The sequence below is a fragment of the Ochotona curzoniae genome, unplaced genomic scaffold (assembly GCF_017591425.1).
Source record: "Ochotona curzoniae isolate NIBS_2020 unplaced genomic scaffold, NIBS_Ocur_1.0 contig_430, whole genome shotgun sequence".
Classification (NCBI taxonomy): Eukaryota; Metazoa; Chordata; class Mammalia; order Lagomorpha; family Ochotonidae; genus Ochotona; species Ochotona curzoniae.
In genome coordinates this window covers 16,118,975-16,136,704 of record NW_024466219.1, presented here as the reverse complement: position 1 = coordinate 16,136,704, position 17,730 = coordinate 16,118,975, and the positions used below count along the sequence as shown (strand labels likewise).

Below are 17,730 nucleotides of genomic sequence, written 5' to 3'. Positions count from 1 at the left end.
CAAAAAAAAAATTTGAGACTCAACCAGTGCTTCATTCTCCCCAGGTCCTTGGCCCCTGACAGTTCCCCAGGTGGCAGGAGGCAGAGGCTGGAGGGGAGGAGGCCCTGCGCCCTGGGCCCCTCTCGGGGAAGAGCAGGCTCAGCACGTGCCTCAGCTCGCTTTGGTAGCCCGGCACAGCAGGCTGAGAGGCCTCCCAGCCTTGCAGAGCCAGCCCAGACAGAAACCCAGAAAACTGAGCAGGCCACATTTATTTCACATCCCTTCAGGCCTGCACTGGGTGGCATGGCCGCCTGATGATGCTGGCTGGCCACACCCCTCAATCAGAAGATGCCTGGGGTAGGGCACAAGGGACAGGAGCCTGGGCACTGGCACTGGCCTCAACATGGAGCAGGTCAGGTCATGTGACCCGTCGCCCTCTCTGCTTCCTTGAAGAGCAGAGCTTTGTCAGCCAGAGGGGTGGGAGGGCCTGGGACAGCCTCTTCTCTTGGTGGTCCCGTTGGGCTCGGTCCTCTAGTCCTGGCGATGGAGAAGTGCGGGAAGAGACATCCAGGTCAGCCAGACTCTCTAGCCTTGTGCGGCAGTCAGGCCTGTGCTGCTTCTCAGGGGACAGGCAGCGTACGGTAATGCTGGGGAGATGTCTCCTGGCCAGTGGCCAGGAGGGAGGTAGGCTGCTGTGACAGGCCCAATCCCGCCCTGGGCTGGGTCCTGTAGTGCCGAGGAACTGGCTGCCAGTGGCGCTGCTGGCTCCCCGCAGAGCTCAGGTGTCCTGGGTTGATACGACCTTCCCCAACCTGGAACGGAGGGCCCAGGTCAGCTTTGCCCACCTACTGCAGAAGCCTGTACCCTTCACCTTGGCACCCACCCTAACCCAACCCAGACCAGGACCTTCAGCCATTTGAAAGCTTGGATCAGCTGTTTGTCTCCCCAGGAATCCCTGACTGCTCAGCAGAATTTCATGGGAACTTAGGAATCACTTCACCCCACCCCCAGGCCACTGCCAGGGTCTCTGACTTTTCCCACTTCCCAACTGACCCTGACGTGCAGGGTTGGTCGGGAGGTGGGAAAAGAGGTTCCAACCGGTTACCTTGGCTCTCTGCTTACTGGCCTGCAGAAGGAAGTGAAAATGCCTGTCAATCAAGTCTCAAGCTGTTTGTAAATAGACTACACATCACAGCAAGAGAGCCATGTGGGCACCAAAGTTAGAACTTCCTGTCCCTGCAAGAGCTGTTTGGGAAGCTGTGCCAAGAAGCTATCTCCATGGGGCTGGGGGAGGCTGGACTCGCCCCTCACTGCAAGGCGACATGAGGAAGACAGCACCCTCCCTGAAGACGTCCTGGAACTCAGGGTAAACCACCAACTCTGGCCTCTGGTCTTCCCGGGGGGGGAGGGGGGACTGTGAGCTTGTTGGGATTCCTATCCTCCAGCCCTGCCCCCACTCATGCCCATGACAGCACCTGACATGGTGCTTCTGTGTCTACATTAACAAGACAAGGGAGGACCTATTTGTGTTGACGGGGTGGACACTGAAGCCCAAGGATGGACACATCTCCCAGCAGTCATTGCGAACAGCAGCATCAGGCTTCAAATCTACAGGACTTGCCACAAATTCAACCCGGCCATTGCTTCTCAGATGGGTCGCTGGGAGAAAGGGTGTGAGTGGCGGGTGCCCGTGGACATCTCTATGCAAGTAGGCCCATGGACCTCCAGAGCAAACATGCTTTCTGCTGAGATGGGGAGCAGGGGCTCGGCCAGGGAGATAAGACACTGCGTGGGACATCACACATCCAGATTCAGGATGCTGGGTATGAGTCCCGGCTCTGCATCTGACTTCAGCTGCCTGCTCATGCGCAGCCTGGGAGGAAGCAGGTGTTGCAGGGCTGGGGGTCCTGCCACTCATGTGTTCCCAGCTCCTGGCTTCAGCCTGGCCCTGCTCATCTGTTGTGGGCATTGGGAATGTCACATGCGAGCTCACTCTCTTTCTCAATCTCTCTCTCTCTGTCTTCCTTTTAAAGATGGGCTTTATGCAGAGACATAGTCCCATTGCTGCCAAGGCCATGCACCCTTGGTGCCATGTGGAGGGGGCACCCATGCCATTGAGGCACCCTGCAGTCTCCCCCCTGGCTGGGGCTTCTCACCGTTCGATGATGCAGTTGTTGTCTTGGAGGTCAAAGGCCACCATCTTCATCTCACGGCACAGCTCCTGCATGCTGTCCACACAGGCGGCTGAATCCCAGGAGGCTCCTGGCCCTCAGGCACTCCTCCCCTCAGGCCTTGGCAGGGCTCCCCAACCCTGGCCTCTGCCCTGGCACATCCCCTTTCCTGCACTTACTTGAGAGCTAAGTCCTGGGATGCGGGGCTGGGGTTAGAAGCCGAGGAGGATGGCAAGGCCTGAGCCTGCAGGAGCTGGTCCAGCATCTGAAGGGAAGTCCAGTGTTGGTCAGAGGGCTGAGCCAGCTCCCATATGGCTGGTTGGGGGTTACACTGATTGGGGGTTACCCTCCAGCCTTGGTCCCCTAGCCCTTCCTTCCTTCCAGGCTATGCAGTGGTACAGTGCCATTGCTGCTCTGAGCTTGCAATCAGTGATTTCATTGGCCAGCTTTCCCGTGGGTCTAACCTAGCTCTCCTGGGACATAATGGGAGCCAGGAAAGGGGTGAGAGACCTAGCCCACATCCCTGCCCGCCTCTGGAAGCAGGGAGCTGCTGCATGCGATGCCTACTGGGAGGCAGGAACGAGTCACTCTGCTGGGTGCCTGGAAGCTGCAGGACAGCAAGGAGCAGGTGTGAGCATCCTGCAGCCTCTGCTTTCACAGTGACCTTCAGTCTGAGACTGCCAGGGAGGGCTGGCGATCTTCCTCAGTCCATGTCTCAGGGCTCATCGGAGGATTGGGAACCTCCACCCCACACCCAGGTGCTTGGGCTCTGACCAGCACTCTGTCCAGAAGTGGGGCATGGTTGCAGTGCCTGCCCCTGGGCCCCGAGCACTGCCCACCCAGCCCCAGGTGCACCTTGCTGAGGCCCTCCTGGGCACCCTGGGCTCGCGTGTTACAGGCGGCCACAGAACAGTCAACCAGCCGCAGGTTGTTCCTGGTCGTGTGCACCTCCCTGCAGACAGCAGCAGAGAGAGAGAGCAGAGTTAGCATGGGGCTCGGCTTACTCCTGCCAGGGCCTGCGGGGTCATCACACAGGCGTGAACCGAGGGTCCCATGCAGGCGCCTCCCTCACTGCTTCTGTCCTTCTAGGGGTAGCCTCCAGTCTCCCCGCTCTGACTGAGGAGGCAAGAGTCCCCTCGGATCCCCGAGGTGGGGCTGGGTCACAGTGCAGCTGTCGGTGGTCGAGCACAGAGCCAGGGAAGGCTCCAGGCGGGGAATTATCACCACACCGGGAACTGACCCACACTCCCTTACCCAGAACAAATTGAGGTCAAGGCTCTCACAAATTCTCCCACCTGCTGCCTGAACCTTAGTTTGCTCACCTGTGAAATGGGGTGATGGTGCCTCCCCAATATAGGACATAGGTTACTGCATGGAAGCCACCCTGCAGGCTGCCTGGCCCATCCAGATACCCAGACCACCCATGAGCCCTAACAGCCCAACCCCCATCCCCCCAGCACCATTAGATGCCTGGAAAGCTGGCAGGGTCAGGTGGGATGGTCCTGGGGTCCCTGTGGATACCTCATCCGCTTGCCGTGGGCAGCGAGGGCAGCCTGGTACTTGTGCACACAGTCCTCCTGGAACACCTGCAGCAGCCTCTTGGCCAGGTGACTGAAATTCACCCTGTAGGGAACCACAGCCCTGGGTCCCCTGAGCAGCTCAGCCCCTGTGCGTCCACCCAGGGCCCCTTCACGGCCACAGTCTCCCTGCCTGTGCTCAGCCCCAGGGGCTCACGGCGGGGAAACGTCTCTGAGGTGGGAGGCAGCCATTGTTACATGCTCGGATCTTGAAGACCAGAGGTGGCACAGAGCATGCGCACCAACAGGGAACGGTGCAAGCACGCCAGGGTCCTCAGGGGACACCCACTTCCTCTGGCTTCATCCCCAGAGCATGGAGGAGACGGTCATGGCAAGGGTGTGTGTATGGGGGCGGGTGGGTAGGGAGCTGGGGTGGGTGCGGAAGTGTGGGAGGCAGTCTTTAAATAGCACAGCTCACGGGGCAGAGGTCAGAGGTAGGAAAGGGGGTAGAGGACCAGTGAGGGCTGCAGGGGCAGCAAGTCCAGGCCTAAGCAGATGCTTCCGATAACCCACCCGGATACGACACAGCTACCCTGGTTCTGCATCCGGTCTGGCCCAGAGACTGGCTCCACCCCTGGGCTGCACCCACACCTGCAGCAAACAGGCCACTCACTTGTCCAGCTTGTGGATCTGTTCCTCATTGTAGCCAAGCCCTAGAGGGAGACAGATGGCCAAGAAGTCACCTAGTCAAAGAGCCCAGCAAACAGAGTGGCCCCTGGGGCTGGGGATGGTGCCAGGGTGCACACAGATGGCCTAGCTGGGCTGGTGGTAGCATCGTGTCCATCGCACAACTTGTTGTGACATTGTCAGCGTGGCCAAGAGGCCGATCATGATGGAGGTGTCCTGGGAGGCTGGGCAGTGCTTCAGGTATGAAAAGGGGAACATGTGGGCAGCTGGAAGTAGCTCAAGAATGTCAGGGCCCTCAGGATAAAGCCCAGCACCAAGGCCTGGCTCAGGAGCTCAGGGCTGGAGTTGGCACAGCAGCTCAACTGGTTAATCTTTTACCTGCAAGCGCTGGCATCCCACATGGGCGCCAGTTCCTATCCTGGCTGCTCTATTCCTCATCCAGCTCCCTGCTTATGGCCCCAGGAAAGCAGTGGAGGACGGCCCAGTGCTTGGGTCCCTCCACCCATGGGAGTGACCCAGAAGAATCTCCTGGCTCCTGAATTTGGATGGGCTCAGCTCTGGCTGTTGCAATCATTTGGGGATTGAACTGGACTGCAGCCAAGGACATGCATGGGGTATGGTGGGGGTGGGTTCCCAGGGTCTCTTGCCCTGCCCCTTGATGACACGGCCTGAGCCGGGCTTGTCCCACCCCCGAGCTGACCCCAGGGTCTTGTGAGGGCTAGAAAACCACACAGGTGTCAACCTACAGTGGCCCTGGTTGCTCCTGTATGGGTCTTTGGGCTGGGGAGAGGGCTTACCCGGGCTCAGCCTGGACTTCTTGAACTGCTTGTAGATGAGGTTCATCTTGTCCAGACAGCACTGGATTTGCTGGAGGCTGTGGGTAGAGGCAAGCAGATTCAAAGCCCAGGGGACAAAGCGGGGCATGGTGAGCAGGTAAGGGTGGGGCCCAGGCACCTGCAGGAGGGGTGCCAGTTCCGGGCCTTCCACATGCCCCCTCCTCAGGAGGGACATACAGAGAGGTGTGGAGACCTAGGGAATTCTTCCAGCTGACCCCAGCTTGGTGGTTTTGAGGTTGGACCCCAGGCAGGGCCTACCCCTTGTCTAGCAGAGCTTACCACGTGATGGGTGGAGACCCAGGTGGTCCCTGGAAGGGAGCTGGCAGCCACAAGGCTCAGGGCCATGTTGTTCGGAATGTATCACTGACTCGTGGCTTCAGCAAAGCCATGTGGTGCACATATAGCCTGGTGCCCCCTGTCCCTCTCACCCAGCAGGGTCTGGGGCAATGCCCAGTACATCCTAACCAAGCACTGTCTTCAGAGAACTTTGGGAATATTTGCCCTACCTGGGGTCAGGACAGGCTCTCAAGGGCCTCACTGCTGCTGGAAGAGTTAAAAGCAAGCTGTGGTGCAGTGGGTTGGGTACCCCATACGGTTGCTGGTTTGAGTCTGAGTGCCCCACTTGTGATCCTGCTCCCGGCTAATGTGCCTGGGAAAGCAGCAGAGGATGGCCCAGGTGCTTAGGCCTCGTCCCTCCGCACAGGAAACTCAGGAGGTGCTTCTGGCTCTTAGTTTTGGCCTGGCTGGCCCTGGGTGGCTGCCACCAACTGGGGAGTGAGCCAGTGGATGGAAGCTTGCTCTGTTACTCCTTTCTCTCAACTAAAAAAATAAACCTTACAGAAAATGAACCCCGAAAGAAAACCCTGCAGTTTTCAAGGCTTTTCAAGCTTACAGCAGAGGCCACAAAGTGACATCTGACCTGGTCCTGCCCGCAGTGGATCCCAAAGAGAAGGGGAGACTCCCCCTGGAGTTTCACCTGTGCTCCCCCCATCCCATTTGAGGGCTGCCAAGTAGGCGGGGGCAGTGACAGCCTGTGGCATGGGAGGGGGGCACTTTTTCATCTATTGAAATAGTGTTAGATGCTGCAAAGCCCCGCCTGATGGCAACCAAGACAGATGCTGCCTCTGAACTTGGCATGTCCTGGTGGTTTCTCAGGGCAAGCTACCCTCACTGTGTTACAGTGTTTATTATTGTTACTACTATTATTATTATTCCCAGGAGCCCAAGAGATGCTAGATGGAGCAGAACCAGCCAAGGATCTGCCACCAGCAAGGGAGCAGAACTCTTCTTTCATGCAGAATCATTGCTCAGGGGCCCACTATGCCCTCCCTCCTCCCACATGGGTGCAGGAGCCCGGAGTCTTTTCTCCCCATGACTGGTTTGGGGTGTTTGGGGGTACTCTTGCTCCTAGCACCCCTTGATTCACCCAGAGATTGCGGGTTGACTCCTACAGGGCCTTCTGGCTTCCCATGACCCACTGCCAACCCCCAAAGAAGGAAAATCCCACAGACCTTCTGTCGGCATGTACCTGATCCCTCGCCTTCACCAGCTCCCTGCGCAGACTGTTCAGGCATGCCTGGTTCTCCATGACGCTTTGAGAACAGCTGGAGAGGAGCCTGGCCTGCTGCGGGGGCCCAAGGAGGGGAGGGGGTATGCTAAGAGCTCAGCCTGGCTGCTGGCCCCCTGCTCTGTTCCCCAGCACCCAGCATCTTCCCCCCTCCAGCCCCACTCACAGTACGCAGCTTGGACCTCAGCTCTGCAGCCTCCTCTGGCTCCTGCCCCTTGCGCATCTCAGCTGCACTGTCCAACCTGGAGGGAAGGGAGAGGCCAGCTGTACTCAGGCTCAGCTGGGGGCAGGGGAGGCAGGCAGAGTCCTGAGAGGTACAAAGCGGGGTGACTGCGTGAGGGCGATTGGGCTGGCTTGCCCTGAGACTGCTGCGGTCAGTCTTGGCCGCCTAGAGGAGGGGGTCTAGGGACAGAGGATGCTCAGACAAGGGAGGTGCAAAGCACTGGTGCTGGTCATGCATGTAGTGGATGGAGGCAGGTCAAGATAGGGGCATCTCTCCTCCCTCACTATCCCTTCTGCACAGCGGGGTACTGGAGATAAGAGGTGTGGCGGAATGACAGAGGTGAGGGACAGTCTGAGAGCTCCAGGCTGTGCACTCACCTCTCCGCGCCCAGGCTGCTGCTGAGGAAGAGCAGGGCTGTCCGCGTGACCTCCAGCGTCTGCCTGCATGAGACCTGCAGCACTTCCCTGTCCAAGAGAGCCCAGGTCAGGGCTGCCCAAGCCAGGGCACTCAGGGTGCTGTGCTGGGCAAAGCAAAAGTGATCCCAAGGTCCACCCTCTGCCCATCCCCAGGCCTGGTCCTCTTGGGAACTCACACGACCCAGTGCAGGCCCCGAAGCATCAGCTCCTGCGCGTGCAGCATGGCCCGTGCCAGCCGCAGGGCCTGGTAGCCAGTACCCAGCATTCCCTGCAACACACAGGTGGGTATGTCTCCCACCCCCTGCCCCTGCCTCCACCCCAGAGGGCCATCCCTCACCTTGGCTGCACTGTAATCTGCCTGCAGGTCCACTTTGGGGACAAACTTGGGGATATCCAGGGCAGCTGTAGACAAAGACCATGTCTGAGGAGCCATCCTTAGTCTCAGCTCACACCCCGTCCCAGGGCAAGCTCCCCACTCTCACTGAACCCCCAGCTTCCAAGTTCGGAGCATCTTAACAGATGTGGTCTCCCTCCGCCACCTCCTGGACATTTTGTGGAACTACACCCTCGCCCATAGGTTCGGAAATTGCCCAGTTCCTCGTCCGAGTTTCCGGGAGTAGGCAGTCGGCATTATGCAACTGAGAAGGATGCTGTTTTTTTGTTTTTTGCTTTTTTGTTTTGTTTTGTTTTTTTCCTAGGACTTGGAGGAAAGACAACGTTCTGTCCCCCTGGCCTAGTCCCCTTCCCTCCCTTGGGCTCCAGCCTCCTCCAACATGAATGCAACTCCCCTATCCATCACAAACACTGTGGTGGGTGAGCCCAGGACCCGAATCTGCCTATTTCAGCTAGCCTTGCCCTTACAGATAAGAGGTTGACACCAGCCCAAGCCCCAAGGCGTCTGGGAGATGAATGCGGAATTAGAACCCAGACCTGCATCCACTGAGAAAAGGGATCAAGTCCAAGGTAAGAACAGACCCAGCCCGGTGACCTTACTCACGGTCCCTGAAGGCCAGCCCCTTCGGGGTCTCACTGGTCACACCAAACAGGGTGAGGGGGCTGCTGGCTGTCGTGTGCATAAGGTGCTGAGCCGAGAGGCCGGGCTCCAGGACACAGAGGTGGCCCTCGAAGAGGTACTCCTGGTGCTGGGAGGCCACGTGGGTCTGCTCAGACACAGCCTCCAGGAAGATGGCGACCCTGGACGCACAGAGTGTGTGGCAGGGATAGGGGTCAGGCATGGGGCAGCAGCCTGGGGGTGGGTGCTGGGCCCAGACACAGTTAAGACCCCTCCTGCGGAGAGGGCTGAGCTCTTAGCAGGCTGTGTGTGCGCGCTAGGGTGTTCTCCAGTGGGCAGAGTTGAAGGGACTGGAACCCAGGAGCACTCCTAGCATCTCAGGGGGCTTTAGTGAACTCACAACCTCAGCAAGTGCACCACATGCCCACACACACGCACGTGTACACACACACACACACACTTACAAGCCTCGGAGGGGAGCACGTGCCTTCCTGGGGAAACACCCCCGCAGGGCGCACTGAGGGCGCACTCCCGGCCCCGCCCCCCGGTGCCCACGTACGTGTTGTGGGCGTGGACATAGACGTGGTGCAGCTCCGCCTGCGGCAGGGAGAAGACGTGGACGACGTCACGCTGCAGGATGTCGCTGGTCTCCGCAAAGAACTGGTCGAAGCCCCAGCACTTGGCCTGCTCCACTTCCAGGATGTTGGCCAGGATGGGCACCAGCCGGCCCTGCAGCCCCCTGCAGCACCATTCCCCCAACAGCACATGGCACCATCAGAGGCTGGGCTGCGGACCTGCCTTCCCTAGGTGGTGGGGCAGGAACTGCTGGGAGCACTGTGTCAGGCTCCAGGTGGGAAAGCTGAGACCACAGGGCACAGCGTGCCCTGCTCAGCAGAGAAGGGTTTGCAGCAGGCCTGGGCCCCACTCACATGGATAGCCGGCAGGTGACCGGCAGGGTGTAGCTCCACTCCAGGGGGCCGTTCTCCCTCCGCTGTGTCCCTGCGATGGCCCCGGATGGTTTCTCGGTGGTGATCCGGTACCTGCAGTGTAGCAAGAGCAGCTTTAGCGGAGCCCCAGCCCATGGCTCTGCCCTGCAGGGTACAGAGCGTCGGTTCTGTCACCCAGCGCTCAGAGGCAGCTGAGAAGCAAGAAATGGAGTGTCACGCAGGCCGCCCCGCCTGGGCAGGCCGCCCCGCCTGGACACTCTGCTCCGGGTGAGAGCCTCCCACCCTCGCCTACCCTAACCCGGCTCTCCACATGCACGGCCACCCAGCCGCTGGTCGCACCTGCACTCAAGTGGAGCTTGGTCCCCAGCATCTCTCTCTGCTCCTCTGCTTTCCCAACCTTCAGTCCCTTGCAAGACTAGCCTTCTCTGACCACCCCGGCCTGGCCCATCCCGGCTGCCCAAGCCTTAGCCCTGCTGCGGGCCGGAGTGTTGGCCTCCCTGCAACCCACAGGACGCTCTGGCTCAGGCACGGGCTCAGTACAGCCACGTCCTGCGGGATGGCGTCCATTCCATTCCCGGCTGCTTCAGGCGCATCCAGCTCCCTGCTAATGCCTCCTGGCAGGCAGCTCAAGCTTCAAGGCCTCCTGCCACCCACACAAAGAACCGGATGGAGCTCCAGTCTCCTGGCTGAGCCAGTCCTGGCTGTTCTGGGCATTTGGGGAGTAAATCTAGTGGGCAGAAATTTTCCACTGTCACTGTGCCTTTTAAATGGATAAATGTTCGTGTGCATGTATATATATGATTTATTTGCTTTTACTGGAAAGGCAGATTTACACAGAGTAGAAGCGGTGGAGAGAAAAAGTTTCCTCTGCTGGTTCAATCCCCAAGTGGCCTCAACAGCCAGAGCTGAGCCTGTCTGTAGCCAGTAGCCAGGAGCTTCTTCCAGGTCTCTGATGCAGGTGCAGGGCGCCAAGCACCTGGGCCATCCTCTGCTGCTTTCCCAGGTCTTATGTGGGGAGCTGGATAAGAAGTAGAGCAGCTAAGACAGAAACTGTCATCCATATGGGATCTCGGAGCTTGTAATGGGAGGATTAGCCGATTAAGCCATTGTACCAGGCCAACTCAATGCATATTTTAAACATGATTGTGTATCACTCCATGGCAGGGCTCCCTAGGTTGATTAATAAAAGGTTGGGGTTGGGGAGAGCCGAGGGAGGACCCCAGAGCCAGAGGGGAGGGGGGAGACACAGCAGGGCTGGGGGCAAGGGTGAGTGCCTGCTGCCCTGCCTGTCACATCCCCACCTGTCACCTCCACTCCCCAGCCCCCTTGCTCCCATACATGATCTCCTTGTTGCGCCGAGGCCCCCCAAAGGGTATGAAGGGCAAGCTGCCAGTGGCTGCATGGTACAGGGTCACCCCAATGCTCCAGAGGTCCACCGTGACCCCGAATGCCTTCTGTGGGGGCTTGCGTAGCACTGCCCGCTCATACATGTCAGGGTGCTGTGGAGAGAGGAGAAACAGAGCGAGCCATTGGTGCAGCAGGTGCCAGTCAGAGCACTTGGAAGGGCAGGGGCAGACAGGGTGGTCCCCTCACCGGGTGCTGCCCTGGCCCGCCTCACCAGGTACTCCTCCGTCCCATAGACAGAGACGAACTTCTCGTCGTCATCCAGCCGGCGGGCGGCGCCGAAGTCCGTGAGCTTATAGATGCTCTGGCCCTCGCGGCCCACCAGGCGCATGATGTTCCCGGGCTTGATGTCGCGGTGCACCACACCATTCTCCCGCAGGTGGTTCATGCCAGCCACTGTGCATGTACACACAGAGGCACTGCTGCAAGCCAGCTCCAGCGGCACACAGGCCTGGCCAGGGGTCCAGCCAGGCAAGGGTAGCCCCAGAGAGAAGGCTATGGAGGCTTCACCTGGATTCCTGGAACCTGGAGGGATGGTGGCTCCCTCCCCGCTGCCCCTGGAGGCTGCAGCCTTCCGGTTCTGGATATTTAATCATCTGTCTATTGCATTGTGGTAAGGAACATGGCCAGAAGCGTGTAAATTCTAATTGCCACTGCAAATGCTGGTGGCTTTTTGGTTCTTTGTGAAGTAGATGGATGGGCAGCTCTTGGCTCCAGGGCCCCGCCCACCACAGTCTGTTCCTCCTGTCCCCTGCCTGGGAATTAGGGCTGCTCAGCATCCCTTTGTTCTCTGGCTTGGATGCTGGATCGCGAAATGTGGTGTCCCTCCAGGACTTACACCCAGGGCCCAGGCCTGCTGCTGGCTTGGCAATGGAGGAGCGGGCAGGGGAGAAGGGAGAACAGGGAGGACATACCCACGCAGCGCAGGACCACCAGGAACTCGTCCTCCGGCAGCCCAAAGGCGTTCTCGGGACTCTCAAGCACATTCAGTAGACTGCCTCCCGAACAGTGCTCCATCACCAGCACCTTCTGCCGGCTGCCCCCCTACAGGCAAGACAGAGCCTACGGCTCAGCCCCAGAGCCCGAGGTTCCCCCTCACCCATCTGCAGCTCCCAACTTCCAGCCTGACCTCATACAGATCCCCCAGGCTAGAATCCAGGAGGCCCTTTCTGATTGGGCACTGATTCCGTCACTGCTTTCCCGCTGGTCGCCCTACCCCTCTGCCTGTTCTGTCTGCTCAGGTCTCTGTGACTGGGTAAGCCTGTCCCACCCTCCTCCCCTCATGCTGAGGGCTCGAGGGTAAGCCGGTCCTCCATAGACCCACCGTCTCCTCCACCGCAAAGAGCCTGACGATGTTTTGGTGGTTCAGTTTTCTCAGGACTTCAAACTCCCTCTCTTGCACCTCCCGGGGCCGCAGGTAGCTGGCTGTGTTGAAGACCTTCACAGCCACCAACTCCCCAGATTTCTGCCGGGGACATGGGACAGGGTGGTTGCTGTAGCCACTATCTCCAGGGTTTCCTTCTGGCTGTCCCCCAGCCCAAGCCCACCCTCATTCCTCTCCCAGCTCAGGGGGTGCATGGTGAGGCACTGGTAAGTGACAAAGATTTGCCCCCACCCTTGCTATGCACAGGTGGGGGCATGCAGCCATGGTGATTCCTGTTGTGTTGGTTCCAGTGGTTGCCAACACATCCTGGCAGGCAAGGGCACCCTCCCAAGGAGCCCCTTCTTACCCACATCTGTGTCCTCCCCCAAAACAGCCTACAGCACAGAATACAGGGGCCACCCCAGCCTGCCACCCTTGAGAGTAGCTGCACCTGCCACATGGGTACGAGGTGGCCCAGGGCTGTGCTGGGCTAGGCAGGACCTCCAGGCCGCTCCTTACCTTGTTGCGGGCCTTGTACACGCTGGCTGTGGCGCCCTGGCCCAGCAAGTCTTCTGTGTGCCACAGGTAGTTGGCTGTGCTCTGCATTTTCTGTTCGGAAAAGCAGCCTGCTGGGGGCCTAGGAGGCTGGTGACCCTGGCCTGCAGCCAGGCCTACAGCAAGCCTAGGCACAGGCAAGGGGGAAGGGAATTGGGAAACACAGGAAGGTTGAGTAACTTCTCCAAAAAGCAGCACAGCACAGCACAGCGCTGCAGGAGGGCCCTGTGCCTCTCCTTGCCATAGGACTTCTGCCTGCCCTGGCTCCCCAGGCCTCTGCCCTGGACAGGCCATTCTTCACAGACCGACTTCTTGCCTCTGTCAATTCTTGCCAGAGGACTCAGGATTCTGGGGTTTGCACATCCAGTCTTGGGATGGTCCCAGGAAGCAGTAATGGTGCAGGAGGCCAGTCCTGGGGTCAGGCAGCCAGCGGTGGCCACACCATCGCAAATCTCCAGGATTGCAACATCTGTCCAGAGCTCCTGCCCCACCCACCCAGCCTGCCTGTTGGCCATGTGCTTCCTGCTGTGGGGAGCAGGCAGGCAGGCAACCAGCAGAGCCAGGTCAGAGAAAGCAAGAGATAGGGAGAGAGAGTCCAGAGACCTTCAAGCCCTGGGGCGCAGGAGCCCCCAGGGAGACCAGAAGCCCCTATAGTGCCTTTTTTCTATCCTGTCCCCACAAAAGCACTGTCGTACTAGGCAAGGTCTGACAAGTTAAGTTCAATGGCACTATACTGGCCTTTCTTAGATGCCAGGGGTAGGAGCATAGGAAGGGCTACCGCCCCTTACATACTTCTTTTAAAAAAAGTTGTTTGTTTGAGAGGCCAAGAGAGGCAGCGTCACTTAGAGAAACACAGAGAGAGACCTCCACTTGCTGGTTCTTGCCTCAAAGGCCCATGATGGCCAGAGCAGTGCAAGGACAGGCTGGGTGCCAGGATTCCATACAGGTCTTCCCACCCAGGTGGCAGGGCCTCGGTCACTTGAACTGTCACCTGCTGCCTCTCAGTGTGTGCCTCAAAGACAAGAACTGCAGCCTGGAGTCAGGGCCCAGAGAAAAGAGACGCTCTGCTTTAGATGTGAGCATGTCACCAGCCAGGCCTGGCGCCTGCCACTTTTCCCTTAAATACTTTGAGGAAAGGCTATGCTGGGCCTTTGGCTAAGACTTTGTGTCCCATGTTTGTGTCTGCACTGCACAGATGTCACTGAGGCACAGGGCAGCTTCCTGTACCTTACACAGTGGCTGCCTGCGGGCTAAGCTGGCCAGCTTGTCTTTGGGGCTGATGGGAATCAGTAGGCCAGCCTGCTGCTGTGAGGCCGGGGCAGAGCATCCTGGGACCCAGGTCAGGAGGGTTCCATGGGAGGTGGTGGGCGGCCGACTTTACCACCTACATCATCCTGCTCAGGCTGTCCCTGTACCTGGAACCTGGTGTCGGTCCAAGTGTAGCTGAAGACCTGTGGTTATGGGCAGAGCAGGCACAGGGGAGGCTGAGCAAGGATGGCATGTCCTGGGGGCTGTATCCTCCGTGGAGTACCTGGCATGGTACAGCAGGTGAATGAGCCTGGAGCCACCATCTGGGGCTCCACCAAGGCCAAGCACACTCACCCTGTGCGTGGGTGCTCCAAGCAGCTGAGTCAGGCACCGACTGTCCCCAGTGAGCGTGTGCTAGGCTTCCCGTCTGTGGCTAGTTTGGGAACTGAGCTACACAGGAAAGAGGACGGCAGGAGGGCGGATGAGAGGCAGCCAGCGCTGAGTTGTTTGAGCCTCTATCAAAAGCCACCAGCCCTTTAACCCTTTCCTGTTTGTTGCCTCCCCCAACAAATGGGGTTGGAGGGTAAAGGTGGAGTAGGTTAAGGACGGGATTTTCAGGCCTTTCCCTGAACTGTTCCTGGAGACTTTGGGGTCACTTCGACTCCAGGGAGAAGGACCTCAGGAAGGGGTGAAGGCAGGTCCCAGAAGCTGCACGCAGGCCCCCATGGTGCTGTGCAGCTGTGAGCCTCCCAGCCTCAGACTGGCGCCTCGTGCACAGGACACATGCCCCCCTGCCCTGAAGCTGCCTGGCACCTCCCCCCAGCCTGATGCCCATCCCCTGCAGGTGCCGCACACTCACCCCATCTCCCAGCAGGAGTTGTGGGCTTGTGGCACCGGGAGCCTTTCAGGTTCTCCGTCCTTCACTGGCAAATCCTTTAGCTTCCTGGTGGTTACGGAGCCCTGGGACCCTCAGGCAGAGCGGGTTGAAGGAGCCTGGTACCACCTCAGAAGTCAGCACTCCAAGCCTCCCACAGCCAGCCAGACACCAGCTTGGCTGTATTTGAGGCTCCCAGCTCTTACACTTCCTGATTTCGTTCTCTTACTCCCTCTGGCTCCCTCCCTCCCTCCCTCTTTCTTAAAGAGACAGGCAGCTGGGCTGCTGCCAATCACCCTTACAGGAAGGAGAAAAAGGATGCTGAGAAAGCCCCAGTGGAGGTTGTGGGACCCGAGTCTGAGTTACAAAAAGGCCAGGCACTGAGGCCTGGGGAGCTGTGGCATGTGGCTGGGTGCCGCAGCAAGGAAGCCAGGGCCCATACCTGGGAGGTGCAGGGAGGACCAGGACCTGTGTCCAGGGTCCCAGTGCTGGCGGCTCAATGGGACTCACTGTCTCAGTGGACAAACACTGAACCCACATCAATACTCCTCCTGAGGCCCAAATATAGCACGCAGCCCTGTGGGACCATGCAGTGGCGGGCCTCCTCTGTGGTTGGATGCTTGGCAGGGAGAATGTGGGAGCCTGTAAGGCATTTTACTGGCACACTTAGAGTCACACGGCTTCAGGGATTTGCCCACGATCCTCAGAGATGTTGGAGCCAACTCCTAGATAGGCCAGCCTCCCAACTGGGATTCCACATCCCGAGTGAAATGTCCTGGGAAGGTGCTGAAGAGGAGTATACACACATTTGTGTGACGGTGTGTGCTTTTATGTGCATGTGTGTGTGTGTGTGTCATCCTCTGGACAAGACATGGTTAAAACCAGGAAACTCCTTGTTCCTGTAGAATGTTGGAGGGACTTTCCCAAGACCACACCTGGAGGTTTCCTCTGTCAGCCCCACCCTGTCACAGTGAACCCTGCCCTCCTGCTCAGGGATGCACCTGTTGACAGCGTGGGGCCACATGCCTTGCTGCAGACATTCCCAGCAGGGCCAGGAAGAAGGTCCTGCCAGGATTTCCCTGCTCCACCCACCATTCAGCTCTGGTATAAGAACTGAACTTCCCTGGTGCATTGGTGCACTTCCTTGGTGCTTCAGATAGGGGCAGGGGAGGGTGGCAGCATGCGACTTGTCTGCTCAAGCATTTAGTTGCCTTGGCAGGACCTACTTCTCCTGTCCTCCTCCCTCCCCGCAGCTCCTGCCTCTGAGACAGGTGGTCGTTCTATCAGTCCAAATCCCAGAGTGGCCACCAGGTTTGTCACTCCTAGGATACTGTTGACTTAGGCTACTCAGCTTTGTAACATGACCCAGCAGATAACTACCTTTACCCATTTCCAGGATGAACCTGGAGAGTCTTTATCAGCAACCTTGCTTTATTCTCTAGGGGGACAGCAGGTGCAGCAGGGCACACTGGCCAGAGGAAGGGCTCCACTAGGAGACTTTGGAAAGAGGGGGGTGAGGCAGAAGAGAGGAGAGGAATCGCAGACACAGAAGGCAAGAACAGAGTGGGGCTGGTTCAGGGCAAGGTGGGGCCAGAGGTGGGGGCTGCAGCCACATTTCCTGCCACCTTGTTTCCCTGGTGTGGTCCACAAGGCCAGTTTCCTATGTGGACAGCATGGCAAAGGTCTAGTCTGGGGCGTTGTGGGCCCCAGGAGGGAAGGAAGTGTGTAAGAGCCACTCTCCAGTGGCTAAGGAGTCCTAGAGACACACGTGGTAATTGAAGGTATCATTGCAAGGAGCAGATGTGGGAATGAGGGTCCCGATGGTAGCTCGCGGAGCGGGAGAGGGTGGTGGGGAACCACTCCACATCTGCCTTTTGTCACCGAGGCTGTGGTGGAGGGGGAAGGGCAGGAGCAGCTCCACTGTCATCCATCACTTGCCAGGGGCCTGTGTCCTGACGCCAGGTGGCCCAGGGCATCACCCAACCCTTCTAGGGTTGGTGCAAAAACAGAATGAGATTATGTGCCTGGTACCTGGCATGTTTTTGCTTTCTAACCCTGCTGGCCTCAAGCTGGTTTTCCTAGATTTCTCCTGTGCAGAGACAGGTGCTTAAAAGGGAGGAGCAAGGAGCAAGGCAGGGTGGGAATGCACAGCTGAGCACAGCAGCGGGATAAGTAGAAAGGATTGAATGACAAAGTCCTGGAGCCACCATGAGGGAGCCCTGGACAGGAGCTTTGGGTGTAGGAGGTGCTGATCCCTTGGGAGATGGGAGGAGGTAGAGAAGGGGGGCAGCACTGAGGCTGCTTAAGGGAACGGCTCCTGTGCAGGTTCTTGTCCTGGTCCCCAGCACAGAAAAGGGAGCATTTCTCTGAAACACCCTGTGCACCTTTCTTCCCCATCCGCTCCACTCAAGGCTATACTTTGCCCTGCCCTGGACCAAACCGAGCACTGCACGGGGAGCTCCTTTATCCCTTAACTCACTGCCCACTTCCCTCCAGAGGCAGGGAGAAGTGCAATTTTTCTGCATAGCTGCTGACCCATTGGGTGTCACTGACTTCCCATTCTACAGGCTTCTGTCTCCCCATTGCCCATCTTAAGACGCCTGGTCCCTTGGCCCCTCTGGATGCTCCCCATTCAATGAGCTGTCCCCACCCACCCTTTATCCCGCCCCACCAGCCACCCAGGTGATCCTCATTCTTTCCCCCCTGTCCTGGTCACAACCCATGTTACCTTTCTGCCCCCACCAACGTCTCCCTCCCTCCCTGCTGCGTTTCCTTCTTAGTTTCTGTTTCACTTTCCTCTCAACCACTGACTGTCTTACTGTGTCCTTCACTCCTGTGCTCTTTGCTCTGCCAGGTTTCCAATAATTTGGGCCTTTTCTTTTTCCCCATCTGCCTGTTTTTGCTGGGAATCTTGCAATTTGAATCAATCTG

The 17,730-nt window shown here is 58.6% G+C and overlaps 1 protein-coding gene across 9 annotated transcripts; it reads right to left on the bottom strand.

The window, feature by feature from the left end:
• Positions 1 to 233: 233 nt before the first annotated feature.
• IKBKE (inhibitor of nuclear factor kappa B kinase subunit epsilon) lies at positions 234 to 14,987 on the bottom strand. 9 transcript variants are annotated; one of them, XM_040985554.1, is made up of 22 exons: positions 14,785 to 14,987; positions 14,280 to 14,375; positions 12,642 to 14,128; positions 12,084 to 12,224; positions 11,674 to 11,803; positions 10,974 to 11,155; positions 10,694 to 10,854; positions 9,338 to 9,448; positions 8,968 to 9,147; positions 8,394 to 8,590; positions 7,734 to 7,798; positions 7,573 to 7,664; positions 7,358 to 7,444; positions 6,924 to 6,999; positions 6,702 to 6,814; positions 5,152 to 5,228; positions 4,341 to 4,380; positions 3,672 to 3,773; positions 3,006 to 3,102; positions 2,330 to 2,415; positions 2,136 to 2,207; positions 234 to 516 (listed from the first exon to the last, which is right to left on the bottom strand). In XM_040985554.1, the coding sequence occupies exons 3-22, from the start codon at positions 12,969 to 12,971 to the stop codon at positions 393 to 395; spliced, it is 2,463 nt and encodes an 820-aa protein (XP_040841488.1). In that variant the 5' UTR covers positions 12,972 to 14,128; positions 14,280 to 14,375; positions 14,785 to 14,987; the 3' UTR covers positions 234 to 392. The 9 variants fall into 9 exon arrangements, with proteins under 9 accessions (XP_040841488.1, XP_040841493.1, XP_040841492.1 ...); XM_040985559.1 differs by having other exon boundaries at positions 12,642 to 12,804; XM_040985558.1 differs by having other exon boundaries at positions 12,642 to 12,731.
• Positions 14,988 to 17,730: the final 2,743 nt, after the last annotated feature.

What these genes read in the sequence shown, in the direction of transcription:
- IKBKE (XM_040985553.1), bottom strand. Translation starts at nt 12,971, where the DNA reads ATGGCCTGTCCAGGGCAGAGGCCTGGGGAGCCAGGGCAGGCAGAAGTC. An exon ending in CAGATTACAGTGCAGCCAAG is followed by an intron (nt 7,665 to 7,733) that starts GTGAGGGATGGC and finishes TGTGTGTTGCAG; the next exon opens with GGAATGCTGGGTACTGGCTA. An exon ending in GCCCACGGCAAGCGGATGAG is followed by an intron (nt 3,103 to 3,671) that starts GTATCCACAGGG and finishes TGCTGTCTGCAG; the next exon opens with GGAGGTGCACACGACCAGGA.